Source organism: Falco naumanni (assembly GCF_017639655.2).
Source record: "Falco naumanni isolate bFalNau1 chromosome 21 unlocalized genomic scaffold, bFalNau1.pat SUPER_21_unloc_1, whole genome shotgun sequence".
Taxonomy (NCBI): domain Eukaryota; kingdom Metazoa; phylum Chordata; class Aves; order Falconiformes; family Falconidae; genus Falco; species Falco naumanni.
In genome coordinates, this window is record NW_024427348.1 from 64,105 (window position 1) to 85,144 (window position 21,040).

The 21,040-nt window shown below is 51.3% G+C and overlaps 1 protein-coding gene across 1 annotated transcript in view; it reads left to right on the top strand.

The window, feature by feature from the left end:
- Positions 1 to 21,040, top strand: part of LOC121081922 (hydrocephalus-inducing protein-like) — an 88,949-nt gene continuing 67,909 nt past the window's right edge. The window contains exons 1-6 of the mRNA XM_040581275.1: positions 1 to 126; positions 1,282 to 1,407; positions 3,041 to 3,160; positions 6,571 to 6,705; positions 13,370 to 13,569; positions 19,041 to 19,165. Of these exons, the coding sequence (XP_040437209.1) occupies positions 7 to 126; positions 1,282 to 1,407; positions 3,041 to 3,160; positions 6,571 to 6,705; positions 13,370 to 13,569; positions 19,041 to 19,165 (826 nt within the window). The 5' untranslated portion in view covers positions 1 to 6. The remainder of the gene's footprint in view (positions 127 to 1,281; positions 1,408 to 3,040; positions 3,161 to 6,570; positions 6,706 to 13,369; positions 13,570 to 19,040; positions 19,166 to 21,040) is intronic.

The window sequence follows — 21,040 nt, forward strand, 5'->3', positions numbered from 1 at the left end:
TGAGGCATGGCCACTGGAAAGCCCTGCTCGTTCACAGGGTCCTCCAGGATGGCTGGTGGATTCCCGAGGCAAGTGGTAGTGCCTCGTAATCCGAAGCTAGCCAGAGGGACAGAGAAGCCTGCAACTGTAAGTACCTGCTGCGGCCAGGTAGGAGCCGTGTAAGGCTGGAAACTGCCCCCGCGTCCTTCCTCTACCTGCCCCTCCTGTTGTCTGGCCGCGCTGTGAAGCTGGACACCACCTCCCCGTCTCTCTGCTGCCATGCTTCTGTCGGAGGTGGCGATCATGGTGCAGTAGGGGATGGACTGTGTGCTGCTTCAGGGCAAGCCCAGGGTCTGTCTGGATGTGCCACCGGAGCCAATTTAAATGGACGTGCCGGGCATTGCACCGGAATAGCTGAAGCGTGAGCGTGTGCTTCGTTCTGTCCCCTTTGTGTGGGCAGCAATGTTTTGTCACGTCGGGATGCTTGCCAGCGCTGCTCTGACCATACCTGCCCTCCAGGCAGCTGGGCATGTGGTGGGCTGCTCAAACTCTGCCCAAAGGCTTTGAGAGGCATGGCTGGTCCCAGATGGAACAGGTTCCAGACCAGTTGTTCTGTCCCGTATCCCGTGTGGAGCACAGACCCAGCGCTGCAGGCAGCAGCGGAGTCAGGGCAATTCCTCCTTCCCATCCTCAGACGTCCTTTGCTGACCAGAGCTCACCTGGCTGAAGGCGACCTGGCGCTGAGGCTCTGTCGAGGAGGTCTCTCTGCATACTTCTGTGGAGGGGTCTCGGAGGCCAGAACAGAGAAAACAAGTGCTAATTCAAAAGAGATAACTAAAACTTGGAGCCATTCCTCTCCACCTCGGTCTTGGCACAACACTGCTTCTCTGCTTTCCTCTGACTCACCCAGCAGTGACGTCTCCACGCGTGTGGTGGTTGTAAGCGTTGTGCAAGGATGGAGTTAGGGGGTTGCTGGTAACTCCTCCCGACCTTCTTCGAAGGTCACCGGCTCAATCCAGCAAATCTGAAGAGGAAACAAATGCCCGAAGAGCCAAATCCCCCAACATGTCACATCAAATCACAAAGGAGAAGCTAATGGGACAGAGCCACTTGGTTGGAGCATGTGTATTCCGCTCTCTATCATTAATTTACTGATGTTAAATATTTCAGCGGGTAATTATGGGACTTCCAGGACTATCCTAGTGGCTGTGATCACAAATTATTCATCAGTGGCTCTTGAACAAGAAAAGCCTTTCTGAATGAAGGCAGTTCTGTAGCTCTTGCTGGTGTTTTGCATTTCAGCTGACTCCCTCTGCCTTCCTGAAGGAGATGACTCTTAGCACCAAGCAGAGGCTGGCCAGCACTCGGGACATGCGGCGGCCCCAGATTACCCAGCTTCTCGACGTGAGCGAAGCCTCCCGTCAAAAGGTAGCCTTTTCTTGCCCTTTTCCTTGCTGTTTGACGTGACATTTGAAGTGGGCCGATGCTTGTGACAGGCTTGCCTCCAGCTTATCTAAATACTTTGGTGACTAAGTCCTGTTGTCGTTTCAAACTGCTGCTGGTGGTGGTGGAGTTCCTTCTGCTGGGGGAAAGGTGAAACGTTTTCCCCCAGTGAGCTGTTGAAGTCCTGGCCTGCACTAAGCCCATATAAAGCACCTCTGCTGAAGTTGGTGGCTTTTGCTGGAGACGAGCTTCTGTGGCTAAAGCATGATACTGGAGGAAGGCTGGGGCGGGACACAAGGATGCAAGCTTGCAATTTCCCACCCTCCTGCTGAAATAGGCAGCCCTTGGTTGGGTGTAGTCTCTGTCAAACGCTTGGGGTCGTTGGATGCCCTCAATGGTGGCTGCGTTGGCCTTTGGGGGCTGAGGGCCTACGGTAACTACTCAAGGTGTAGCTCAAGCAATTGCATGAATGCTTTGGGTTGGAACGACGAGTGGGACCCTTACAGGGTGTTAGATTTTGCAGGCTGCCAGGTACACAGGGGAATGGCGCTGGGCAGAGGGGAGCGGGTGTGCTTTCTCTGGATCAGTGTTTGCTTACACGTATGTTGAAAGCTGCTCTTGTTACACATCTGCTTAGTATAACGCACGTTCCAAAGGGGTAGATGACTGAGGTAGGCTGTTGAGTGGAAAAGTGCCAGCAAGAGACCTGTAACAAATTGGTTGGGGATTGCCCTAGACAGCGTGTGAGGTTGGGAACGCCTCGGACGAGCACGCACAGAACTGGCCGGGTGCTGTGGCTCCTGGCTTCAGCACGACCCTGACTCCTGTGCAGAAGCAGGAGATGTGCCTGTGTCTTGTGAGTGCGAAGAGTTCAGCTGGAAGGGGGGAGACAAAGCAGGGAGGGATTTTCTCCAAGTAATGCCTCTGCGCTGTAAGCGTTTGCTGTTTCTGTGTGTCGTCAGGCACGCTTCGGTGGTGGTACTAACTGACATGGCAATAATGGACTGCAATGAAGCATCCGTTGAGAGCTCATGGGAAAAGGAGATGCCAAGTCCAGCCTTACTCAAGTTGCGCGGTAGTGCTGGGGAAGGAGCTGAACCTTATCACCTCATCTGTTGCTTTCTTAACGGCGGTGTTCCTTTTTGGCCTGTCTTCTCTTCCTCATGGTTTCTAGGCTGTGTATCAAAAAAGAGATTTGAGGATGGGTTGGACTTGGTCACTGTCTCAGGGTAAAGATAATCCCCAGACTGTTTCCCATGGAGTCTCCTGTAAATTCTTGGCTTTCACTTGCTGCACGAGTGCTTACGGCTCTCGCAGTAAGTGCTCTGGAGCTGTGTGACTGTTAGCCCAGCGCTCTGCCGGAGGTAAGCGCTGCCTTGCCTTTTGGAGCAGGAAACCTGGAGAAACGGCCAGCAAGAGAGCTGCTCGCTTGAGCCTGCTCGGTGTGGCCCAGAAAGTTTTGATCTGCTCAGAGCACAGGTGGGTGAGCTGCCGTTCCCCTGGCGTGAGCTGGGCAGGCGTACTCACCGGGAGACTGTACTTCACTGGGGACCGATGTAGTATTCTCTGATTGATGAATCTTTCTCCCAGCGGCTGAAACTCTGTTTTGCATCTGCAGTTCTCGGCACCTTCCCCGAGACAGCACTCGTTCCAGCCTTTCCCGTCAGAGGTGGTATTCCAGAGCTACGTCCCCTACGAGGTCTATGAAGTGCCACTGATTCTGAGGAACGAGGACAAGGTAAGTGCTGGGATGTGGAAGTTTAACCCTGTGCTGGAACTGGAGAGCAGTGTTGTCCGCGCGGTGCACAGCACAGCCAGTCACCTGCTGCAGCACAGCGCATCCGGAGTAAAAGGTCTCGCCACCTTTATTTTGCAAGATGGTGGAAATCTTGCCATGCTGAGGTTTCTTGCCCTGGTTTTGGCTGTGTGTTGGTAGTGCCTAGCTGAAAGGAGCTTTTCTAGTCAGCACCTTTCCCCGTGGAAGCCCTGCACGGCTGGGAATGTTGAGGGCTGTACAGTTCTTCCCTGCCCTCGTGCTTTCCCTCGAGTGTGCACCGCGTCCTGGTGGCTCCGTGGTTAATCTTGGTTTCCACAGGGCACCTCTGCCTCTGGGTGAGCTGCACAGAGAGCTGAACGGGCTGTCAGAGCTCGGGGTGGGGTCTTCTCCACTTTGTGCTGGAGTAAGTTATAATTAGTGGTAACAGCGCTTCAGGAAAGGTGTTTTGAAACAGCAGTGGAAACAGACTGATGTAGCAGAAGCAGTGGGAGGCCTTTAGGTGCCGCTTCAGGCTCCTGCTAAGCTTAATTGGGTTCTGCTCAGGTTTTTCTGAGGCAACGTGATGCTCTGTTTTCCCTTTGGAGAGCCACAGCACGTTCAGAGTCCAGTGCCCTCGGAGGTCTCCACCTTTGCTTGAAAAACCTGATCATTTTGAGATTTCCCCAGAAAGTTGCAAATGGAAAAGTTGGAAAATGTCAGCAGTTTTGTTCCACTGTAAAGAGGGAAGTTGAGACCTTTTGAATTTCAGTTGGGGAAATATTTGCTGGAATGAGGCATGTGCCAAGAGCAAGCTGGTGGGAGAAGGCAGAGGGAGGAAAGGAGCTGAGCTCGGTGTTCTCTCCCTGCACACTTTCCTACACGCAAGGGTTTCTCTTGATCTGTAGCAGTAAGTGCACTGGCAGCAGAGAAAGGTCAGGAAGAGAGGTGTAATTAAGGGTACTCTTCTGTAATGAAGAATAAGAGGTATGCGTGAGGGGAGGGTGGGATGGGAAGATGGAAGTGTGCGCAAGAGCCGGTGAATTCCCCCCAGATTTCCAGATTTACCTGCTGGGGGGGACAAACAGGTGGACAACAAAAAAAAAGCTGCCAAGGTGTATTGCGGGTGGAAGGACAGCGGGAGAAGTCCAAGAATCTCCTGAGAGAACAGGTTTTGACAGGGATGTGGGCGAAAAGGGAAGACCCTTTGGCTAGGAAGGATGCGTGTGCGGTCCCTCAGTTATTCCTGGAGAGTACTGCACCATTCCTGGTCTGGCATTTAACTTGGGAACGTGGATAAGATGTGGCATGGGTGCCTGCACCCAGGGAATGCCACTGGTGTGGTCTACACTGGGTTTTGGGCACCCCTTGCTGTAGGTATCTTCTTCCCCAATTAAAATGTGCCTCAGTTTCTCTCTTCCTACTCTCTGCTTCGTTCCCACTGAGTCTTTTGGCTTCAGCTGCTCCATTATCCATGCAGCACTTCAAAATGGTTATCTTTGCCAAGTACCAGCCAACAGGCAAACAGTTGATTTGCTCTGTTCATGCTTCCTCGGGTGGAAAAGAACATCTGCATAACATTTCTGCCCTTCCCAGTAAGGAATAATAAACTTGTCCAGCTGCGCCTTGGGATTTACGTGCCCTGTAAAGGGGGAGGCAATGTGTGAATGTGGGTTTTTTTCCAAACCGAACTAGTTTTGAAGCCGGTAAGACCTCAACCATTGGAGAGCGTGGGTGTAAAAGTAAGATCAGCTCCAAGGAAAATCCTTGGTATGTTCTAAATACAGAAAGGTAGAGATGATAATCCTGAGAGAGTGTTCTATTCTAATTTTGTTGGCTTTTGGCGATGTCCTGGAGGAGAGCAGAGCAGTGTTGTGCTCTGTCTCAGAGTTTTCGCGCTGGTTTCCCAGATTCTTCTGAATCTTATACTGCACGGCAGCCTGAAGTTGTTTGCCCCCTAAAAATCCAGCTGACAGCAAAATATATTCCAAATAGAGGCTCTGTAATCGTGCAACTACAGAAGTGCTTGGCTATATACTTACTGCTCTTACCTGTGTTGTACACTTGCTTTTCTGTCTTCAGGCTGTTCCTCAGCACCCTCAGGTGTTCCGGGTGGCTTTTGCTGAAGGTCTTAGCCACACGTGCTCCTCTCCTAAGGGACTTGGTGACCAAACTGCTTGCGTGCGGCGCTGTGAAACTGGCTCCTGGAACCCGCTGCCCCAGGACCCTGCTGGGTTCCAAGGGCGTTTGGAGAGTTCAGGACTGCCTTGGCCACGGGTTACCAGGCTCGGGTGGGTGGTGCAGAACGAGCCTCCATTTTTTCCAAGCCTCCTGTGGGTTTGTTGTTTGTCAGTGAAGCTGCCCGTCAGTCCAAATCACCTGCTTTAGACGTTGAGATTTGGTGCTCAGGCGTCGCTCTCAATGTGCTTGAGAAATGCCTGTGTGCTGTCTGTGTGCTGGTGGTGTCCCAGAGGGCAGAACCGTGCAGCAGGGTGCCTGCAGGGACTGCTGGGGGTGGGCAGGGGTCCCCGGGGATCTGGCTTGCCTGCGCTGGCAGCTGCCTGGCTACGGTCACAGGCAGCAGGAGCCTCCAGAGAGCAGAGGTTGGCTTTTAAAACCGAGACTCCAGCGCCAGTCAGTGCCGGTCATGTATCTCGAGGCAGAAGATGCCTTTGGAGCCCATAGTTGATAGGCACAGCCTGGGGGGGGGGTCGCCTGGCTTTCCATCACTTTGTCAAGTTGCTGGCTCTCATCCTCTGCATCAGCCTTTCCTTGTAGCGTATTGTGCTTCTCCCTTGCTTCTTTACAGCTCCCTGTGAATTTTCCTAGCCATCCTCAGTTTGTGGGGTTGTCTCTTTGTCTTCCCATGGTCCTCCTTTTGCTCTTCAGGCCTGCTTTTATTCCCAGTGAGGCCACAGTATGTGTGGTCTCCTCCTCTTGCTGGTCTGCCCGCATGACTGTAGCACCGCAGCTTGAGTGCCCCGCTCAAACGCAGCACGTTAAAGTGCATTTCTTCCTTCCCCCAGGATTAACACGTACTGTTTGGCCTTCAGATAACACAGTCCCCTTCTAGGGGCATGACTGCCTGGATGTGTACGGGCAGAAGCCGGCAGGTTCTTTGGGCTTGTTGAATACACGGGTGGCTTGATTCAGATATTATATCTCGGTGCTGCTGGTGTCTTCCCTGCTTGGCCCTTCCTTCATTGCCCTGCTGCCTCTGGCCGTGAGCTGTTTTGCCCAGGCAGAAGGGATTAATGTTGACTCTTGTGTATTATGTGCACGTACCTCCAGAGCTAAAAGTGCTTTGGAAAGGTGGTTAAGGAAGGCTGTCGGCAGGTCTCTTCTCCTCCTGTTTCCACGAGCTGCAAAATCATACTTTCTTACCTTTTCTGCAGGTTCCTCAGCTGCTGAAGGTCACCTTGGAGAGGTCACCTTATTTCAAGTTGATCAGCCACCATGCCGTGTGCCGCAAAGTACCGCCTGGCATGCTTGTGACTTTCCACATCGTTTTCACCCCCAATGAGAACAAGGTGAGACTGGAGGTCCCAAGAGACAGGTGCCTTCAGCGGGAGGCGAAGCTGCGGGGCTGGGTTCAGAACGGGGCGTCTGCTGTGGGTTTTGCGGCACTGCTAATATCTGTCCGTTGCTGTATGGTTATGGGTTTGCTCTGATAATTATAAATACAAAAGCCTATTTAAAATTGACCTGTTGTTTGGAGGACGCGAAGTTGAGCCTGATCAGAGTGAGGACCACCACCTTTGAAAACTGGAGTCACTGGAATGTGTATCACGTTGGACACAGCAGTGAGACAGCGGAACGTTCTGTCTGAAGCCGGCACTTTCCTTGCGCACTGGTTATAACCCGTGCCGTGCTGCAAGGTTTGCTCTAGGCTGTGGTCAGGCAGCCTGGCTGGCAGCGCCATGCGATGCCACCGCAGCAGGGACTGACGGGCTGTGCGTTCCCTCCCTGTGCTTTCCTGGGCATTTGCAGGGGAAGGTGCACGTGTGACAGTAGGAAAATGGCCAGGAGGAGTGTTGATGTTTAGCCATCCCACCTCTCTACTCAGTGTTAGGGGCTTAATTATGATGGAAAAGACTAGAGGAGTGAATAGATGCAGAGAGCTTTCCTCTTTCCCATCTGGCAACCAGTTCCCTTCCTCACCCTGGGCTGGAGCGAAGGTGATGCTTTTTCATAGCCTCTGTGTTCCAGCCTTGCCGCTGTGCTGCCCCTGAGGATACTTGCCTGCCTGTGCTCCAGCTGTGATGCTAGGGGAGAAGATGCGCTGTGCTCGTGGCGGGGAGCCAGCCTGGCACAGCCGCACTGAGCTCTAGATGTCTTTAATCAGCAGGGGGTCGGTGTGCTGCAGATGACAGAGACATCTGGAGCACACCCAGGCATTGAAGGGGCAGGTAGAATCTGCAGGCAGACACTTACCCCGGAGCCTTTGGGCAGTCACGCTGGTGTGGCTGTGCCTGCGTGCATGTGGCTGTGGCTGCTGTGTCAGCTGGCACCTATTCCCTGCCCCATGTGCCATGCTTTTGCTTGCAGGTTGGAACATCGGTGCTGTGGCTCTGGCAAGCCTTGCACTGTGCCGTGATGTGAAGGGGTGACAGTGTTGTCTGGAGGCTTGTTAATGCAGAAGGGTTTAGCACATGGCATGGAAGGGAGGAAGCATCGCAGGGGAATACAGACAGGCTGACTCTTTCCAGCAGCACTCTGCTACCTCTTGGCAGGGTTCTTTGTGTGACTGTGTGGGCGAGGCGAGGTTAGGGGGTCGCTCTGAGCCAGCTGATGCTTCTGCGCCAGGCCAGAGGCGCAGGATCCCTTTGGGCACAGCTGTTCCCTCATCTTGCGTTCGCTGCTTAGATTTAGTTTAATGCCCTGTCCTATCCTCAAACAGCGTGGCTGTAGCAAACTAAAGAGGAAATGCCCTGCGGTCCCTGGCTCCCTGAGCTTGTGAAATGATCTGTTGCTTTGGGGAGGGACTGAGAAATGGTTTTACGTCATTCGTATGGAAGGTAAAAATGATGTTGGCCTAGGGCAGTTCTCCATACTGCCCAAGTGACATAAGAGCTTAACCTCACCGAGGTAGGCTTTGCAGAGGACGCTGCTTCCTTTAAAATGTGATTTATTAGTATGAATTAGCATTCATTTTGGGTGTGGAAGTAAATTGGTTCCCATGAAGGGCAAATTGCTGCTCTTCAACTAGAGAGAAGCAGCAGAGCAACAGATGAACATCACCCCAAATAGAAGTAGGGTGAGAGAACCCCCAGGAGCACTCATGTCCAGTACTTTGTCCCTTGTCTTGCCCTTGAACTGGTGAGTGTGTGGCATTAGGGAGCTGTGCCAGCAAGGTCCTCTGCACAGCTTCAGCGACACCCTGGCGGTTTCTGCCGAACTGGGTTTTGTGCTCCTTGCAGGGCATTGGGGGAGGGATGTGGGCTGCTTGGTGAGGAGCACATGGGGATTGTACAGCAGAACCAGAATTTTGTACAAATCAGACTTTTTGTGTCGTACTTGATGGAGTGTGAGTCAGCAAAGTCCCGCAGTGCTGTCGCTCAGCTAGAAATGCATCAGTAGCATGGTCAGGATGTGCAGAGCACCTTGCAAAGCCCTTGGCCAAGAGGCAGGCTTTGGGAAATGGTTCCGTAAAGCCACCTGCGCTGGGCTTGCAGTTGCTTGCCTGCAGAGTATCTGTGTTAGTTGTGGAAGGCTCAGGAGTGCTGCCTTTGAACAACCCCTACATCCCTGATGCTGCACGATCCACAGGGACTGTGGGTAACCCAGTGAACTGGGATGCGGGTCTTCTGATGGGGAGTTGGTTTGTATAATTCTCTTGCTTTGAATCTGTTCTTCCCTGGGGTAAGTCTGACTTCAGTGAAGTCACTCCTGATTGAAAGGAGTACAGTTGTGGCCAAGCCGTAAGTACTAGGGCCATGTGAGCTGTTGGTGGCTGAAATGCTGTGTGCCACGTAGCCCTTTCTTGGAAAATGAACAGTTTCCTGCTGTCTGGCAGTCATTTGGGAATGTGCCACGTGATTGGACTGTCAGAAAATAAATAAACAGCTGACGTGTCTGTTGGTTTATTGGCACTTGTGTTATGAATGAACTGCTACTTTTTCTGCTGGGCAGCGTTTCCACTTAGTTACTCTTGCTGCTTCTGATTTGCACGTTTCTGTTTTGTGGCTCCAGTTGTACAGCGTGGGTGTTCTCGTGCCAGCCCACATTCCTGCGTGTCCTTGCATTACGGTCTGACAGTCTCTGCTGAACTGGGAACCATTGTGGCACTGACTGGCAGATAAACAACAGACAGAAACACTTCCATTTGTGTGTCCTTCAGGCTTATTAATAGTTTATTGTAAAGGAAGAAGGCAGTAAGAAGCACATAAAAACATAGCACAGCTTATTCTGTGTTGTCCTCTTGCTCTTTTCACTGTAGCCATACATTATTTTCCGGCAATGCCAGCTCAGTCTGTGAGGTTTGTGAAATTCGTTACTGGTGCTCGGTGGAGACTGAATTAATGCACATTGATTAATATGAAATACGACAGGACAGCGAGTTACTGCATTGGTGAAGTGAAGTCCTTTACAATTCAGCGCAGCCCTGTTAGATGCTTTGTAGCGCCCAGAAGCTATTCCAAGTATGCTTTCCAGATGGCTCGTGTGGGGAGGAAAGGGGCAGAAGACCAAGGCAAATGGCCCGGTGCCAAACGAACCTGGAGCTAAGCGACTCATTTCAGAGTGCTGCGAACCGGCAGGTGAGGGGGGCAGGCGCAGGGGCACCCCCTTCTCCTGCGACTGGATCTTCATCCTCCGGTCCCTCCTCTCTTGTCATGGCCCTTATTTTCCAGCCTTTGATATCAGGGTTTCAGCGGGAGCTTTCCCTGCTTGGCTTGCCGTGTGACCTCATGCTACAAGGATCTTTTCTGTGCAAGTCGTCTGCTGCAAGGAATTCAGTGCAGGATTTAGGATGGGTTATGCAGGAAATCTGACATCCGAGTGTGGTGTTGTGGGCAGCTAAGGTTGATATCGCTGTGGCAGTATTACCGTTAGCCCCTGAGTTTGCAGAGAGCCTGAAACAACATCAGAGATGAGCAGCTGCTTCAGTTCCAGCGGGTGCCAGTTCAGATGCCAGTGGTGATACCTGGAAGGCCAGAGCTTGTAACTTCCTGCTTGTCACAGGGGTGTGAGAGAAGGGGAACCATCGTACAACTGTCTGTCATCCTTGCAATGGAGAGGGGAGTTGTATGAAGGATGAAGTCATGTTTTCATGAAAATCTGTAGCCTGAAGCTGTGTCTAAACACAACAAACTTTAGAGCATAGATGGGTTGCAGCCCCTCTGTCATCCAGGCATGTTTATTTAGAAAGCTGGTCTTAAACAGTCTGCTAAGGGTTTGCAGTTGCGAAGCAGAACGAGATTTTGAACTGGTCTCAGCAGTTGCCCAGGCTGTAAGCAAGCGTGTAGCAGAGTTAGTGTCCCGGTAGCACGAGGCAGTGCTGCAGGAGAGACTGCAACCCGTTCCCCGCCCCAGGGGGGCAATTCAGCTTTCAAAAGCTTAAGGGACCATGGGTCCACAGCGACACAAGCAGCCAGCTTCTGCCTAGCACCCCTCTGCCTTGGCTTTCCCCCTGTTTGGGCTGACGCTGCATTCAGCCTGGTGCAAGGTCCCACTTTGGTGGGGTGGTAGAGCGTGGCTGAAGGGTCAGCCCGCTCTGAAGGGCTGAGTCAAGCCTTGCACGGGATGCCATGTCCCACGGTGTCCCTGGAGAGGGGGCTTGGAGCATAATGTGCATCTGCAGGAATGGCGAGAGGCAGCTTTCTCTCCCAAGCTCGTGGTTGTCTCTGTGAAACCAAACCCTTGCTGCTTTAGCCTTGCCCTCAGGTCCCTGGAGAAAGAATTCCCTTTCCTTGTGCGTTGCTGTGCAGGTGGTCCCAGTGGCCCTCACCAGCAAGGGAGCTGGGAAGGCTGCCAGTGCTTGCTTTTGGGGGAGGGGGGGATTTATTTCTTGGGCTCTTAATTACCTTGCTGTCATCTATTTGCTCCTTAGCAATGACAACGACTTGACAATTACTTCCTTTTACTTCCCTCAAATACCTCCAGTTGTTGAAGTTCCTTTTTTTTTTTTTTATCCTCCTGCTGATCTGTACTTGCATCCTCCTCTGTCTACCTGGCATCTGGAAGAGAGAGATAAGTAAATGTGGCATGCCAAGACTGACTAAGGCAGGTAGCTTTCAATTGGATTTGCCTTTGTTACAGTAGTGTGGCCGAAATAACAACAACAGCAAAAGCAAATGGCACTCTCCATTTGCTAATGCAGTTTCTGAGCATCTGAACAGTCTGGGAGGTGAAGTACCCGGGAGATAATGGGTGCTTTAAAGTCATATGGGCTGCCCATAGCTTTTATTTTAGAGGGCTTGGGCTGCACGATTGAGTACAAATTTGCTTAATTCACAAAGACTTGCTGAAGATGAAACCCTTGCCTGCAATATGATGTTAAATCCTGCAGGTTGCTTGCTGCAGTTCCCTTGCTAGTATTTTACCTTCCAAATAGGAGAAGCAAAAGCCCTTGTGCAGTTTGTAGGGTGACTGTTTGAGATGTCTAGAAAAAGAGATCCTTCTTTATTCTTTGTGCCTTGGATGGGGCAGCATCTGTTTTGGCAACCTTAGCGGTGGGCGAGGCGCTGGGTGGTGGGTGAGGCGCTGGGTGTCAGCTGTTGTGTTGGAGCACTGGGTACGTGTCTGTGCCTGGGCTGGCTGCCTTAGGGCCCTTCCAGGAGGGGATGGGAGCAGGAAATCCCAGCCGTGGAGGAATCCGGATCAGTTCTGCTGAAGGGAGTTTGCCGCTGTGTGCGGTTCCTAAATCAAAGCGCTTCCTGCTTCAACAATTACAAGAATATCAAATGAGTTAAAAGCACCGGGGCAAAAATCAGGGCAGCCAGTGACTGATGAGAAGCAGAGCTTTGATCAGCTCGTCGATAAGAGCCTGCTGGGGGCAATGGCTCCTGGCCCTGGGGCAACAGTTTCCTCACTGATTTCAATGGGGGCAAGGTGGTACTTGCAGCGCAGCCAGCGGTGCCTGCCATCCATCTGGAGTCTGATCTGCTCATCCCTACAGTAAAATGCTTTTGGTAATTTGATTTGCCTTCCTGCTGCTAAACGCCAGGCAGCCGGGATGGGGGGGGGATTGCCTGGCTCTGTTCTGCAGAAGGCAGTGGCTGGGACTGCACAGCCGGCTTTGCTCTGGTGGGGTGTCTGAGTGTCCCCCGTGTGCAGCTCCCGATGCCGCCTGCCTGGGGTGGGTGTGCTAACCAGGCACGCCGTCACTTACTCCTGTAGAACAGACCTTACAGAGGGGTTCGATTAAGGCATCAGCCAGAGCTGTCTCTGTGTCCCCTGGGGCTGGGGTGAGATGTAAAGGGAAACTGAGATTAGGCAGAGAAGAACTCTCTTGAATTGCAGTGCAGAGCTGGCGTAGGCTGCTGAGGGCAGGGGTGGAGTTGTTAGTGCTTTGAAGTACCTGTGAAACATCTGGAGGGACACTTTGGGTGCAGAGCTGAGCCGGTTCTGGTGTGGGGAGATGGGTCAGATGGCTTTTGAAGGGTGCGTGTCCCCAGCCTTGGCCCTGTAAGGCTGTGGGAGGGGGTGAGAAATACAGCTGTGCCCTACACTCGCCTGGCATCGCAGCAATTACCGTGTCCAGCTTGTGAAGCATTTCCCCAGCGACTGACCGTTGCTCACGTATGTGGTGAAGTCCTTTTGAAAGTGTACCTGAGCATCCCCTGCCGAGCTTCAACGAGGTCGCCGCGTTGCTGGCATTGGAGTTAGTGCTGTGGCACAGCTGGGTTCTCAGTGGTGCTTCCAGTAGTCTGCGGTGGCGATTGAAGCAGGTTCCATTAGTGCTGTGATCCCTTGCGTGAAGCGACTCTGTTTTGGTGCCTCGGAATCAAAGCATCAGGTAATTGTGGTGCTGCCAGCTTGCTGCGAAAGCGGGTGAATCAGTGGGCTTGTTTCTTCTTTGCAAGTTAACAACCCTGTGCAAGTCCTGCTACTGGAATGAAAGGTCATGAAGGTAAAAGGTACTATTATTACGTTATTGAATGCTACTGCAACAGTCCTAGAAAACAGCAGTTTTTCTTCTGCCGTGGGAATGGTGCTAAAAGCATTGTGCTGAGATTGTTTCTTTCCCTGCAGGATTATTTCCACGAGCTCATCTGCATCACAGAAAGGGAGAAGTTTGTTGTGCCTATCCGAGCTATAGGTGCCCGAGCTATCCTGGACTTCCCCGACCAGGTGAACTTCTCAGCCTGTCCCGTCAAGTACAGCACCCAGAAAACGCTGCTGGTTCGCAACGTTGGTAACCGGGTGGCCCGCTACTGCATCAGCACGCAGAGGTAGGGAGCTCATCTCTTTTTGCGCAAAACACTGTGGTGTGACAATATAGTTGGGAAACAGCGACAAAAAGGAACCAGAGCATGTGAGCTGCCGTGCTGCTGCCGTGGCTGGAGATGGGCAGGGCACGTGGGGTTTGCTGTTGATTATAGTGTTTGAAGCATGGCGCAACCTCTGCTTAAACTCTGCAAGCTGCAGAGTGGAGTTTTATAGTGCAACGGTGTCTTCAGTGCACAGTCGTGCAAGGCTGATTCTGTTAGACTGAAAGAGCAATTGTAAGAAGGCAGCTGGACTGCCCTTGGGCTGTGGAAGATCCTGCGGGGCAGACGACAGCTCTAGGAGCTCAGTTCCTGCAGACCAAGGGCAGTGTTAAGAAACGGGCAAGCTCTGAGCTGGTGGAAGAGACATTTAAGAATTTATCAGCAGTTTGTCTCGAGTAGCAAGTGCAATCAGAGATGATAGATCAAAGCAATTGGTATTGAGACCCTGACAAAAACCCTGTGGGGTCCAGAACCTGGTTTTCCAGTAGGTTTGATCTGGTCCCTGGGATCAAATATTCCTCATTAGAATGAGCTGTTAAGTGGAGATGAGCTGGCAGCAGCTTCAAAACTGCACTACAGCCCCAAAGAGGAATGCCTTACAGCGGGGGCACAGGCCAAAGGTGCAGCAAATACCTGGTGCGTGGGTTGGGAGCCTCTTGTAGAGCTTTGTCTCTCTCAGATCTCCTGGAAAGTGCTCTAGCACTTTGTAGTAGCTACCGGCAAGCTCCTTGATCTTCAGTACCTTCTGAAATGGGTATGTGGCCCTGTTGGCCAAATATACACGTTCCTTGGGAGGCCACAAGCACGTGGTATTTGGGCAGTCTCCTGGTCAAGCGCCCGATGTGTGCTGTGTCGTGGACAGCCTGTACTGTTCCTGTTGGTCTCAGAAGACAGTCACTGTTTTTCCAGTTTGCTGAACTGGAGAGGGTAGTGCCTTTTTGACACTGCACCTGCAAGGAAACCAGTTCAGCTGGCTGGTAGTTAGCTCCGAGTTGCTTGGTCCCAGAGGTCTTGGTGCAGGAGCTGAGGTCCAGAACGCAGCAAAGACCGTCTGCCTTAGTGCACCTGAGTTGCTTCAGTTTCTTCCCCAGGAAAACAGGGGTCAAGAGAAGGCTCTTTGCTCTTTCTCCTGGGAAGCGTGAGGGTCCAAGAGGCTCCTACCAAAGCCTGGCAAGGCTGTTGAAACAGGCTTCCAGGATGCTATTCAAGCAGGCTGCTGCTTGTCACTGTGGAAATACGTAGGCAGGACCTTGTAAATCCCTGTACAGTTTCCCTCTGGGATTTCCAGATCTAGTCGTCACCACCAAAACAGATACCCAGTCGTGTCTGGCATCTCTTGGCAATGTCCTTGCCAGCTATTCTGTTGGGTGATCCAGCGTGTGTTGAATCCTGCTTGATACGATTTTTATGCTGAAGTTCAGCAATTGAATGTTTCAGTCCTGATTTGCAACAAAGGGATGGGAAGCGTTACGAAAGCTTTATTTCAAACTACACAAGAAAGTACAATTCTGAATAACTGGATTGTGTGTGTCTGCAGAGATCAAAAGCTGGTAAGATTTCCCATGTCAGCCAAAGGCATCTCTTCCATTTCGTTACGAACTTTTGAAAGCCAGTTTGAAATTTCAAACTGATGATTTAAATCTTTGAGTATAAGCAGTGTTTTATTCTAATTAGGTCACCCCCACTTTCCTTCAGATTTCTTTTTAAATACTCTGAAGTTCCTGTGTTTCTGCTCTTTTTATTTTTTTTGGCTTTAAGTGTTCAGCAAAATGTCATAATGAATTCTTCATTGGGAACTTTCTTAGAGGTTGAGTTCCTCCAATGCCTGTCTGTCTACCATCTGTTTGCATATATGCACAGATGTATAGGAAATATGAGAAATTTGGGGGCTATGTGAAATGGAATCGGGCTGATGGAGAAGAGAAACTCAGAATAACTTTGGAAGGGACCTCTGGAGATCATCTGAGCAAACACGGCGCTCAAAGCAAGACCAGTGTCAGAGTTCGATCGGGTGTGCACACAACACGAGAAGTAAGATCGGGTAATACCAGCCTTGCTCTGTCCTCCTCCAGGCTGTGCAAAGCCCTTTATCCCAGCATCTCCCTGTATGTCCTGTGCCGCAGCCTCTAAGCTCCCTTTCCGTAGAAAGGCTTTTGTGCCCACCAGCCTGTACTGCCAGGGATTCTTCCACCCCAAATACAGGTGTTTGCATTTCCCATCCCTCGGCTGCATGCAGTTCTGCTGTGTCCCAGGGAATGGCAGCCCAGCCCTCCAGTATCTGGACTGTAGTGCCCCAAGCTTGTATCCCCCACTCAGAATCCAAGTGTTCCCCCCTCTTGACCAGGTCAGCACGTTCCCTTGCAGCCCGAGAGCAGAACTCCCACGTTCTTTCTCGCTGTGTGATGAGGCCATGGTGTGCCAGGAGCGGTTCTTCCAGCCAGTGCTGGGGACTGCACTGTGTGACAGTGGGTTCCCTGCTGCTTGTGCTGTGAGCAGTTGCCCAGGTACCTGCCCCGAGGTCCCAGGTGAGCTCAGTGGCTCCAGCAACCCCAGCAGGAAAGAAGTGGCCTCCCAGCCAGCGTGACAAGTAGGCTGGAGAGTCAGAGCAGTACTAGTGTAAATATAGAAAGTCTCTTCCTGTCGTTCTCATTGTTAAGGCTGGATAACGAGTTTCTTCTCCATGGCATTCAGGGAGATAAATGTCACTCCAGTACGTTTCAGTTGAAAATGGCGCCTGGAAGCAGATCTCAGCGCAGCACTGCCTTTTCCTGATGTTACAGACCTTGTGCTACGCTGTGCTTTGGGGTCAGAGAGGATCCGTCTGAGAAGATACATTAAGGAATGTCCCACCAGGCTCTGAAAGCTCAGGAAATGATGCTACAAGGTGCAGTGCTAGGAGCCCCCTGTAGTACCCATATACGACATCGAGGTGTGGGATTGGAGAGTTACCACAGGATGTACAAAGACAGGACAACAGATGCCAGAACAGATCCCTATGAAATCGCTTACTAGTCTGGTGTTGCTCCCTTTCTGCAGGGCAGTAACGGGCAAGATCTCAGCAGGTTCTGCTGGGAAGGTCTCCCTCGGGCTGGTGCGGCTAGATGAGTTTATACAAGCCGGGGATTGCAAGGCACCGCTGGGAGATCTGGACCTGTGACAGTTTAGATGTTGTACAACAAAGCAAACGTACAAATGGGCATAGTTAAAAAGGATGTCAGAAGAGGAGCTGTTAAAAAAGCTCCAAACCTTATCTTTCCTGTCGTTTCAGGAGCAGTAGTGATTCACTAACAGGGTAGATCTAACAGGACAAGAATTATCCTAAAGAACAGCTCACAATTAATGGCTGAAAGGCCAGAGTTTAGCCTGCCAGCTTCATCTCTTGGCAGTGGCTTTCATGTGGCTATTAGTGTGTCAGGGACGTTTCCTTAGCATCTCTTATCTGTAGGCTGCAGGGAACAGCTTAGTGACGTGCACTGAAGTTCAGAGTTGAGGTTAAGCATGGACCTTGCATCCCTCTGGGTCTTGGAGAACCAGGTCTACGTGAGGGATACCAAGCTGCGACAGCAGTGACAAAGTTGTCCCGTGGGTACAGCATGGGGTGGGAGGCAGGAGGTGCGGTGTCTGACTTGTGCTCTGTTTCTCAGTCCTGAGAATGAGTCCTGACCTCGGTGGGATCCTCTTCTTCTGATAATTTGAAGATGGGAAGATACCTTCTTTCTCGGGCACCCCCTGAAGTCATCCTCGGGAGTGTTATTCCCATCCCAGCTATCTGAGGGCAGGGGTATGCAGACAAGGGGACGGGATAGGAGGTGGTGCTGAAGTGTGGCCCTTAAACAGCAGCTTTTCTGTTCTGGCCATGTTTGGGCGGGGGGGGTGGGAGAAAAAAAAAAAAAGGTGGGGGGAATTTTTCTGTGCCTTTCCCCCAGCAGGCAGTGATGCCAGCCAAGCACCAGCAGAGCCCTGCCCAGTATAACCAGGCACAACCCCCAGTGCAGGTGCAGGGCCATGGAGAGCAGTCCGGTTCTGAGGCTGGTGGCACCTTGGCTTTCCTCCTCCCTCTCAAAAGTCTCAGGTCCAGCACGTGAACATTGCAGGCCCAGTGCTTCCCCATTAGTCACTGGTGATGTTCTTGCTAGTTGTAATGGGAGCAGGTCAGGCCCCTAGTTGCAGCAATATCTCCTTAATGAGCAGGAACTCCAGCAATTTCATCAGCTGTCACTGCTTCCATGAATGAAGCTCAGCTTGCACATGGCTCCAGTTTTTCACATTATTTTTGTGGGCTGCATTCCCCAATCACTGGGAAACTCTGCAGAACATATTTTTAAGGTTAATTGACCACCAGCAAAGCGCTAAACCAAATAACTTTTGCTTTCTAAGTGAGGCTGTACAAGAGCCACAAAGCCCAGCTGCTGTTGTGCAGAAACATGTTGCATCTGACTTTTCCCTGAGCATTAAAGGACTGAATTATGTGTCTGTCAGCTGAGAGCTGTTTACCTGGCCACAAATCATAATTGCTCGTGTTAAATCCAAAGTACACCAACACCTTTTCATCATTATTTCCAACGCATTGCACAGAATTCCTCCAGCGGGCCAAGCAAACAGTTACCAAGCTTGGATTACAACCCGGAGCCCCAGACTGCATTGCTTGTGAATACACCGAAAACCTCCTGTTAAAGGTGCCTTGAAATGCTCCTGGTAATGGTGCTTCATTTAGCTAGAGATTTAATTGTTCAGGCTGTAAATGGGTACTCCTTTTGTGTCTTGTTTTCTTGTTTCTGTATCACTCTAATGTGCCTTTGCACTCCTACAGATTTTTCTTGGCTTAGAGCAGCTTTCATTGAAATGCTGATAAAATGTGCCCTTTCTTAGGCAAAACCAGGATGCTTTCAAGGTAAAAAAAAAAAAAAAAAAAAAAAAAAAAGAGTTGAATTCCGCAACTTAAACTCCAGTTATTCTCTGGTCTTCAAGAAGAAATTCTCTTCTCCCTGTCTGATTTCCAGGCTGCAATCTCACTGGGACAGGCATTGCCTTGACATTTGCATCTCTTGAGGTGTATAGGTGGCAGGACAAGACGGATTCCTGAGGAAGTCCGTGTCAGGCTGTGCATGCAAATAACCCTCACCATCTCTGTGCCCTTCAAAAACCCTCCTCTGATCGTATCGCTAGCAGTCAGACTCTTGAGCCTTGCTGCAGAGAACTGGATGCAGGGTATGGGGGAGACGAGGTCGTTTTATAGCATAGGATGTTCTGAGGGCTGGAGCTCTTCAGGAGTCGAGTTGGTGGCTCAGTTTCTGATACTGTCTGTTCTCTTTTTCTTCTGCTAACTGTGGTTTGTTTGCTTCTTGCTTGCGCAGGTGAGCTGAAGTGAGCGAGACAGCCACATAGTCCCCAAATATCCCACAGTAATCCTGATGTGCCTGTCTGTGTTGCAGCCCTTTCTCTGTTGATCGCTCTGCTGGGACTCTTGGGATTGGCGATGCCGTGCAAGTAACAGTGGACTTCCACCCACAGAAGACGGGTGATTATTCCAGACCCCTGACAGTACACTACGACACAGGTAAGTGCTGGACACTGCATGGTGCCCACGCTCTGCGTCCTTCAAAGCAGAAGACTGTTAAACTTGCTTTGCAGGCTCCTTCTAACCCCTTTTCTTTCTAAACCCTTTTCTTTCAAAACCTCTGCATGTTTCGGTGCTTCAAGTGAGCAGGTAAGGGGCAAAGGCTGAGTGTGCCCTTGTTCTGTGTGGCTGCGTGCTGGTCTCTCCCTGGGGGATGCTGGTGTCAGCCAGGAGCGTAAGTGTAAGTGTGTCTGTGTCCCCGGTTCCTCTCCAGGAGAGCAGCAGCAGGGGATGCTCAGCAAAGCGTGTAGAAGCAGGCAGTGCATGTGCTTTCTGCCTCGTGGGCCCTGGAGTTAGTATTTTTCTGTGCTGGAGGCTTTATTCCCATCTTTGTTTAATCACTTCTGATGGTTTTGCCTTCCAAGCCTTTGTCCAGTTGCTTTGCGGGTTTGTAGCTATGAGCTTCTGTAGGCTCCCATGGCAGTACGTTCCAAAGGAAGGAATATTCCTTGGGAAAGTGCTGGTACTACACTTCTGTAATTTCTGACTAATACTATTTCAGGCCCTTGGGTTCCTGTTTTACGACAAATGGTGGCAATTTTTTCCTCCTTTGGATTTTCCCAGGCCGTTTGTGCTTTTACACTATCTCTTGTGTGATTTCTAGGTTAAGGAATCCTGTTCAGTCTTCATATAGAAGCTGCTCTGTACTTTGGAGAAGGGCAGAAAGAACAATTAAATTTCAAAGGCTTCAGCTTGGCTTTGAAGATCAAAACTATACCCATTATTTCAAGACCCACGTGGCCATGGGTTTAGACAGTGAGACCATGATAGTTTTCGTGGAGTTTATTTTGCAGTAGTTAGTTGTCCCGTAGAGCATTAGGTCATGTTTCCATGAACCAGAGTTGTACATGCTCGAAGCACTGTGCATGTCTCCCATTTCTTGGGTCCTGCTTCCTCTGCTTGCCAACGTATGCCGAGGATTCAGCGGAGGGGGAAGGCAAGGCTTATAAAGCACGCCTGCCTCTGTAACGCTTCTGAACCTCGGTTATTTTTGTACGCTGAGTTGTCTGTTATAGAAAGCAGGCTGTCCAGTCATGGAGACGTTGCTGTTTCTCTCGCAACATAACTCATGTCTGGCCACGAATCCCTCGCACTCCTCCTGGGCTCCCTTAAGAGCAGAGAAGTTGAGGTTATACAGGCACGAAGGCTGAACTCTCCATGTGTGGAGGTGAAGGAATGGCTGCAGAGATCTGTTTGAAGGGTGAGTCGTTCTCCAACCTCCCTCCAAGAGAGGGGGGGCTCTTTTTGCCGGCACGACTGTGATACTGCCGCATTGTGTCTGGCTTAGGGTTTAAGGAGTCCACCCAGTAGGCAGCCAGCTCTCCCCCGTGCTGTTGCGTGGCAGCCTTGGAAAGGCAGGTCCATCGCCTGGCTGCCTTGCTGTAACCCGTGCAGCGAGGAGAAGGCTCTGCCTCGGCAGGGGGATGCTCTCCAGGGATGGCCGGGTCGCTGCCCTTCTCAGCTGGGGCTGGCTCTGAGCCTTTAAACACGCTCCACAGAAGTGCCATTTCGACGGAGAATGTCTCGTGTTTGGGGTTTGCTTCTCACCTGGGAGACCCTCACCTGCAACAGGCAGAGTAGGCTCGGTGCTCAAGTTTGAGCTTAGTTGACTCCCGGGAGTTGCTTGGTTGGGAAGAATGAAGGTTTGGAAGCTCTGGCAGCGAGGGCGCTTTGGTGGGGGTCTCTTCTGGAGGGTGAAGGGCTGGCAGGTGCTCCAGCAAGACTCCAGGCGTTAATCGGCTGCTGTGCGCAGCCAGGGGCTCTCTCCTCTTCGGTCTGAGTTGGAAAGCAAAGGTGTGCTCGCTCGGGTTGTGG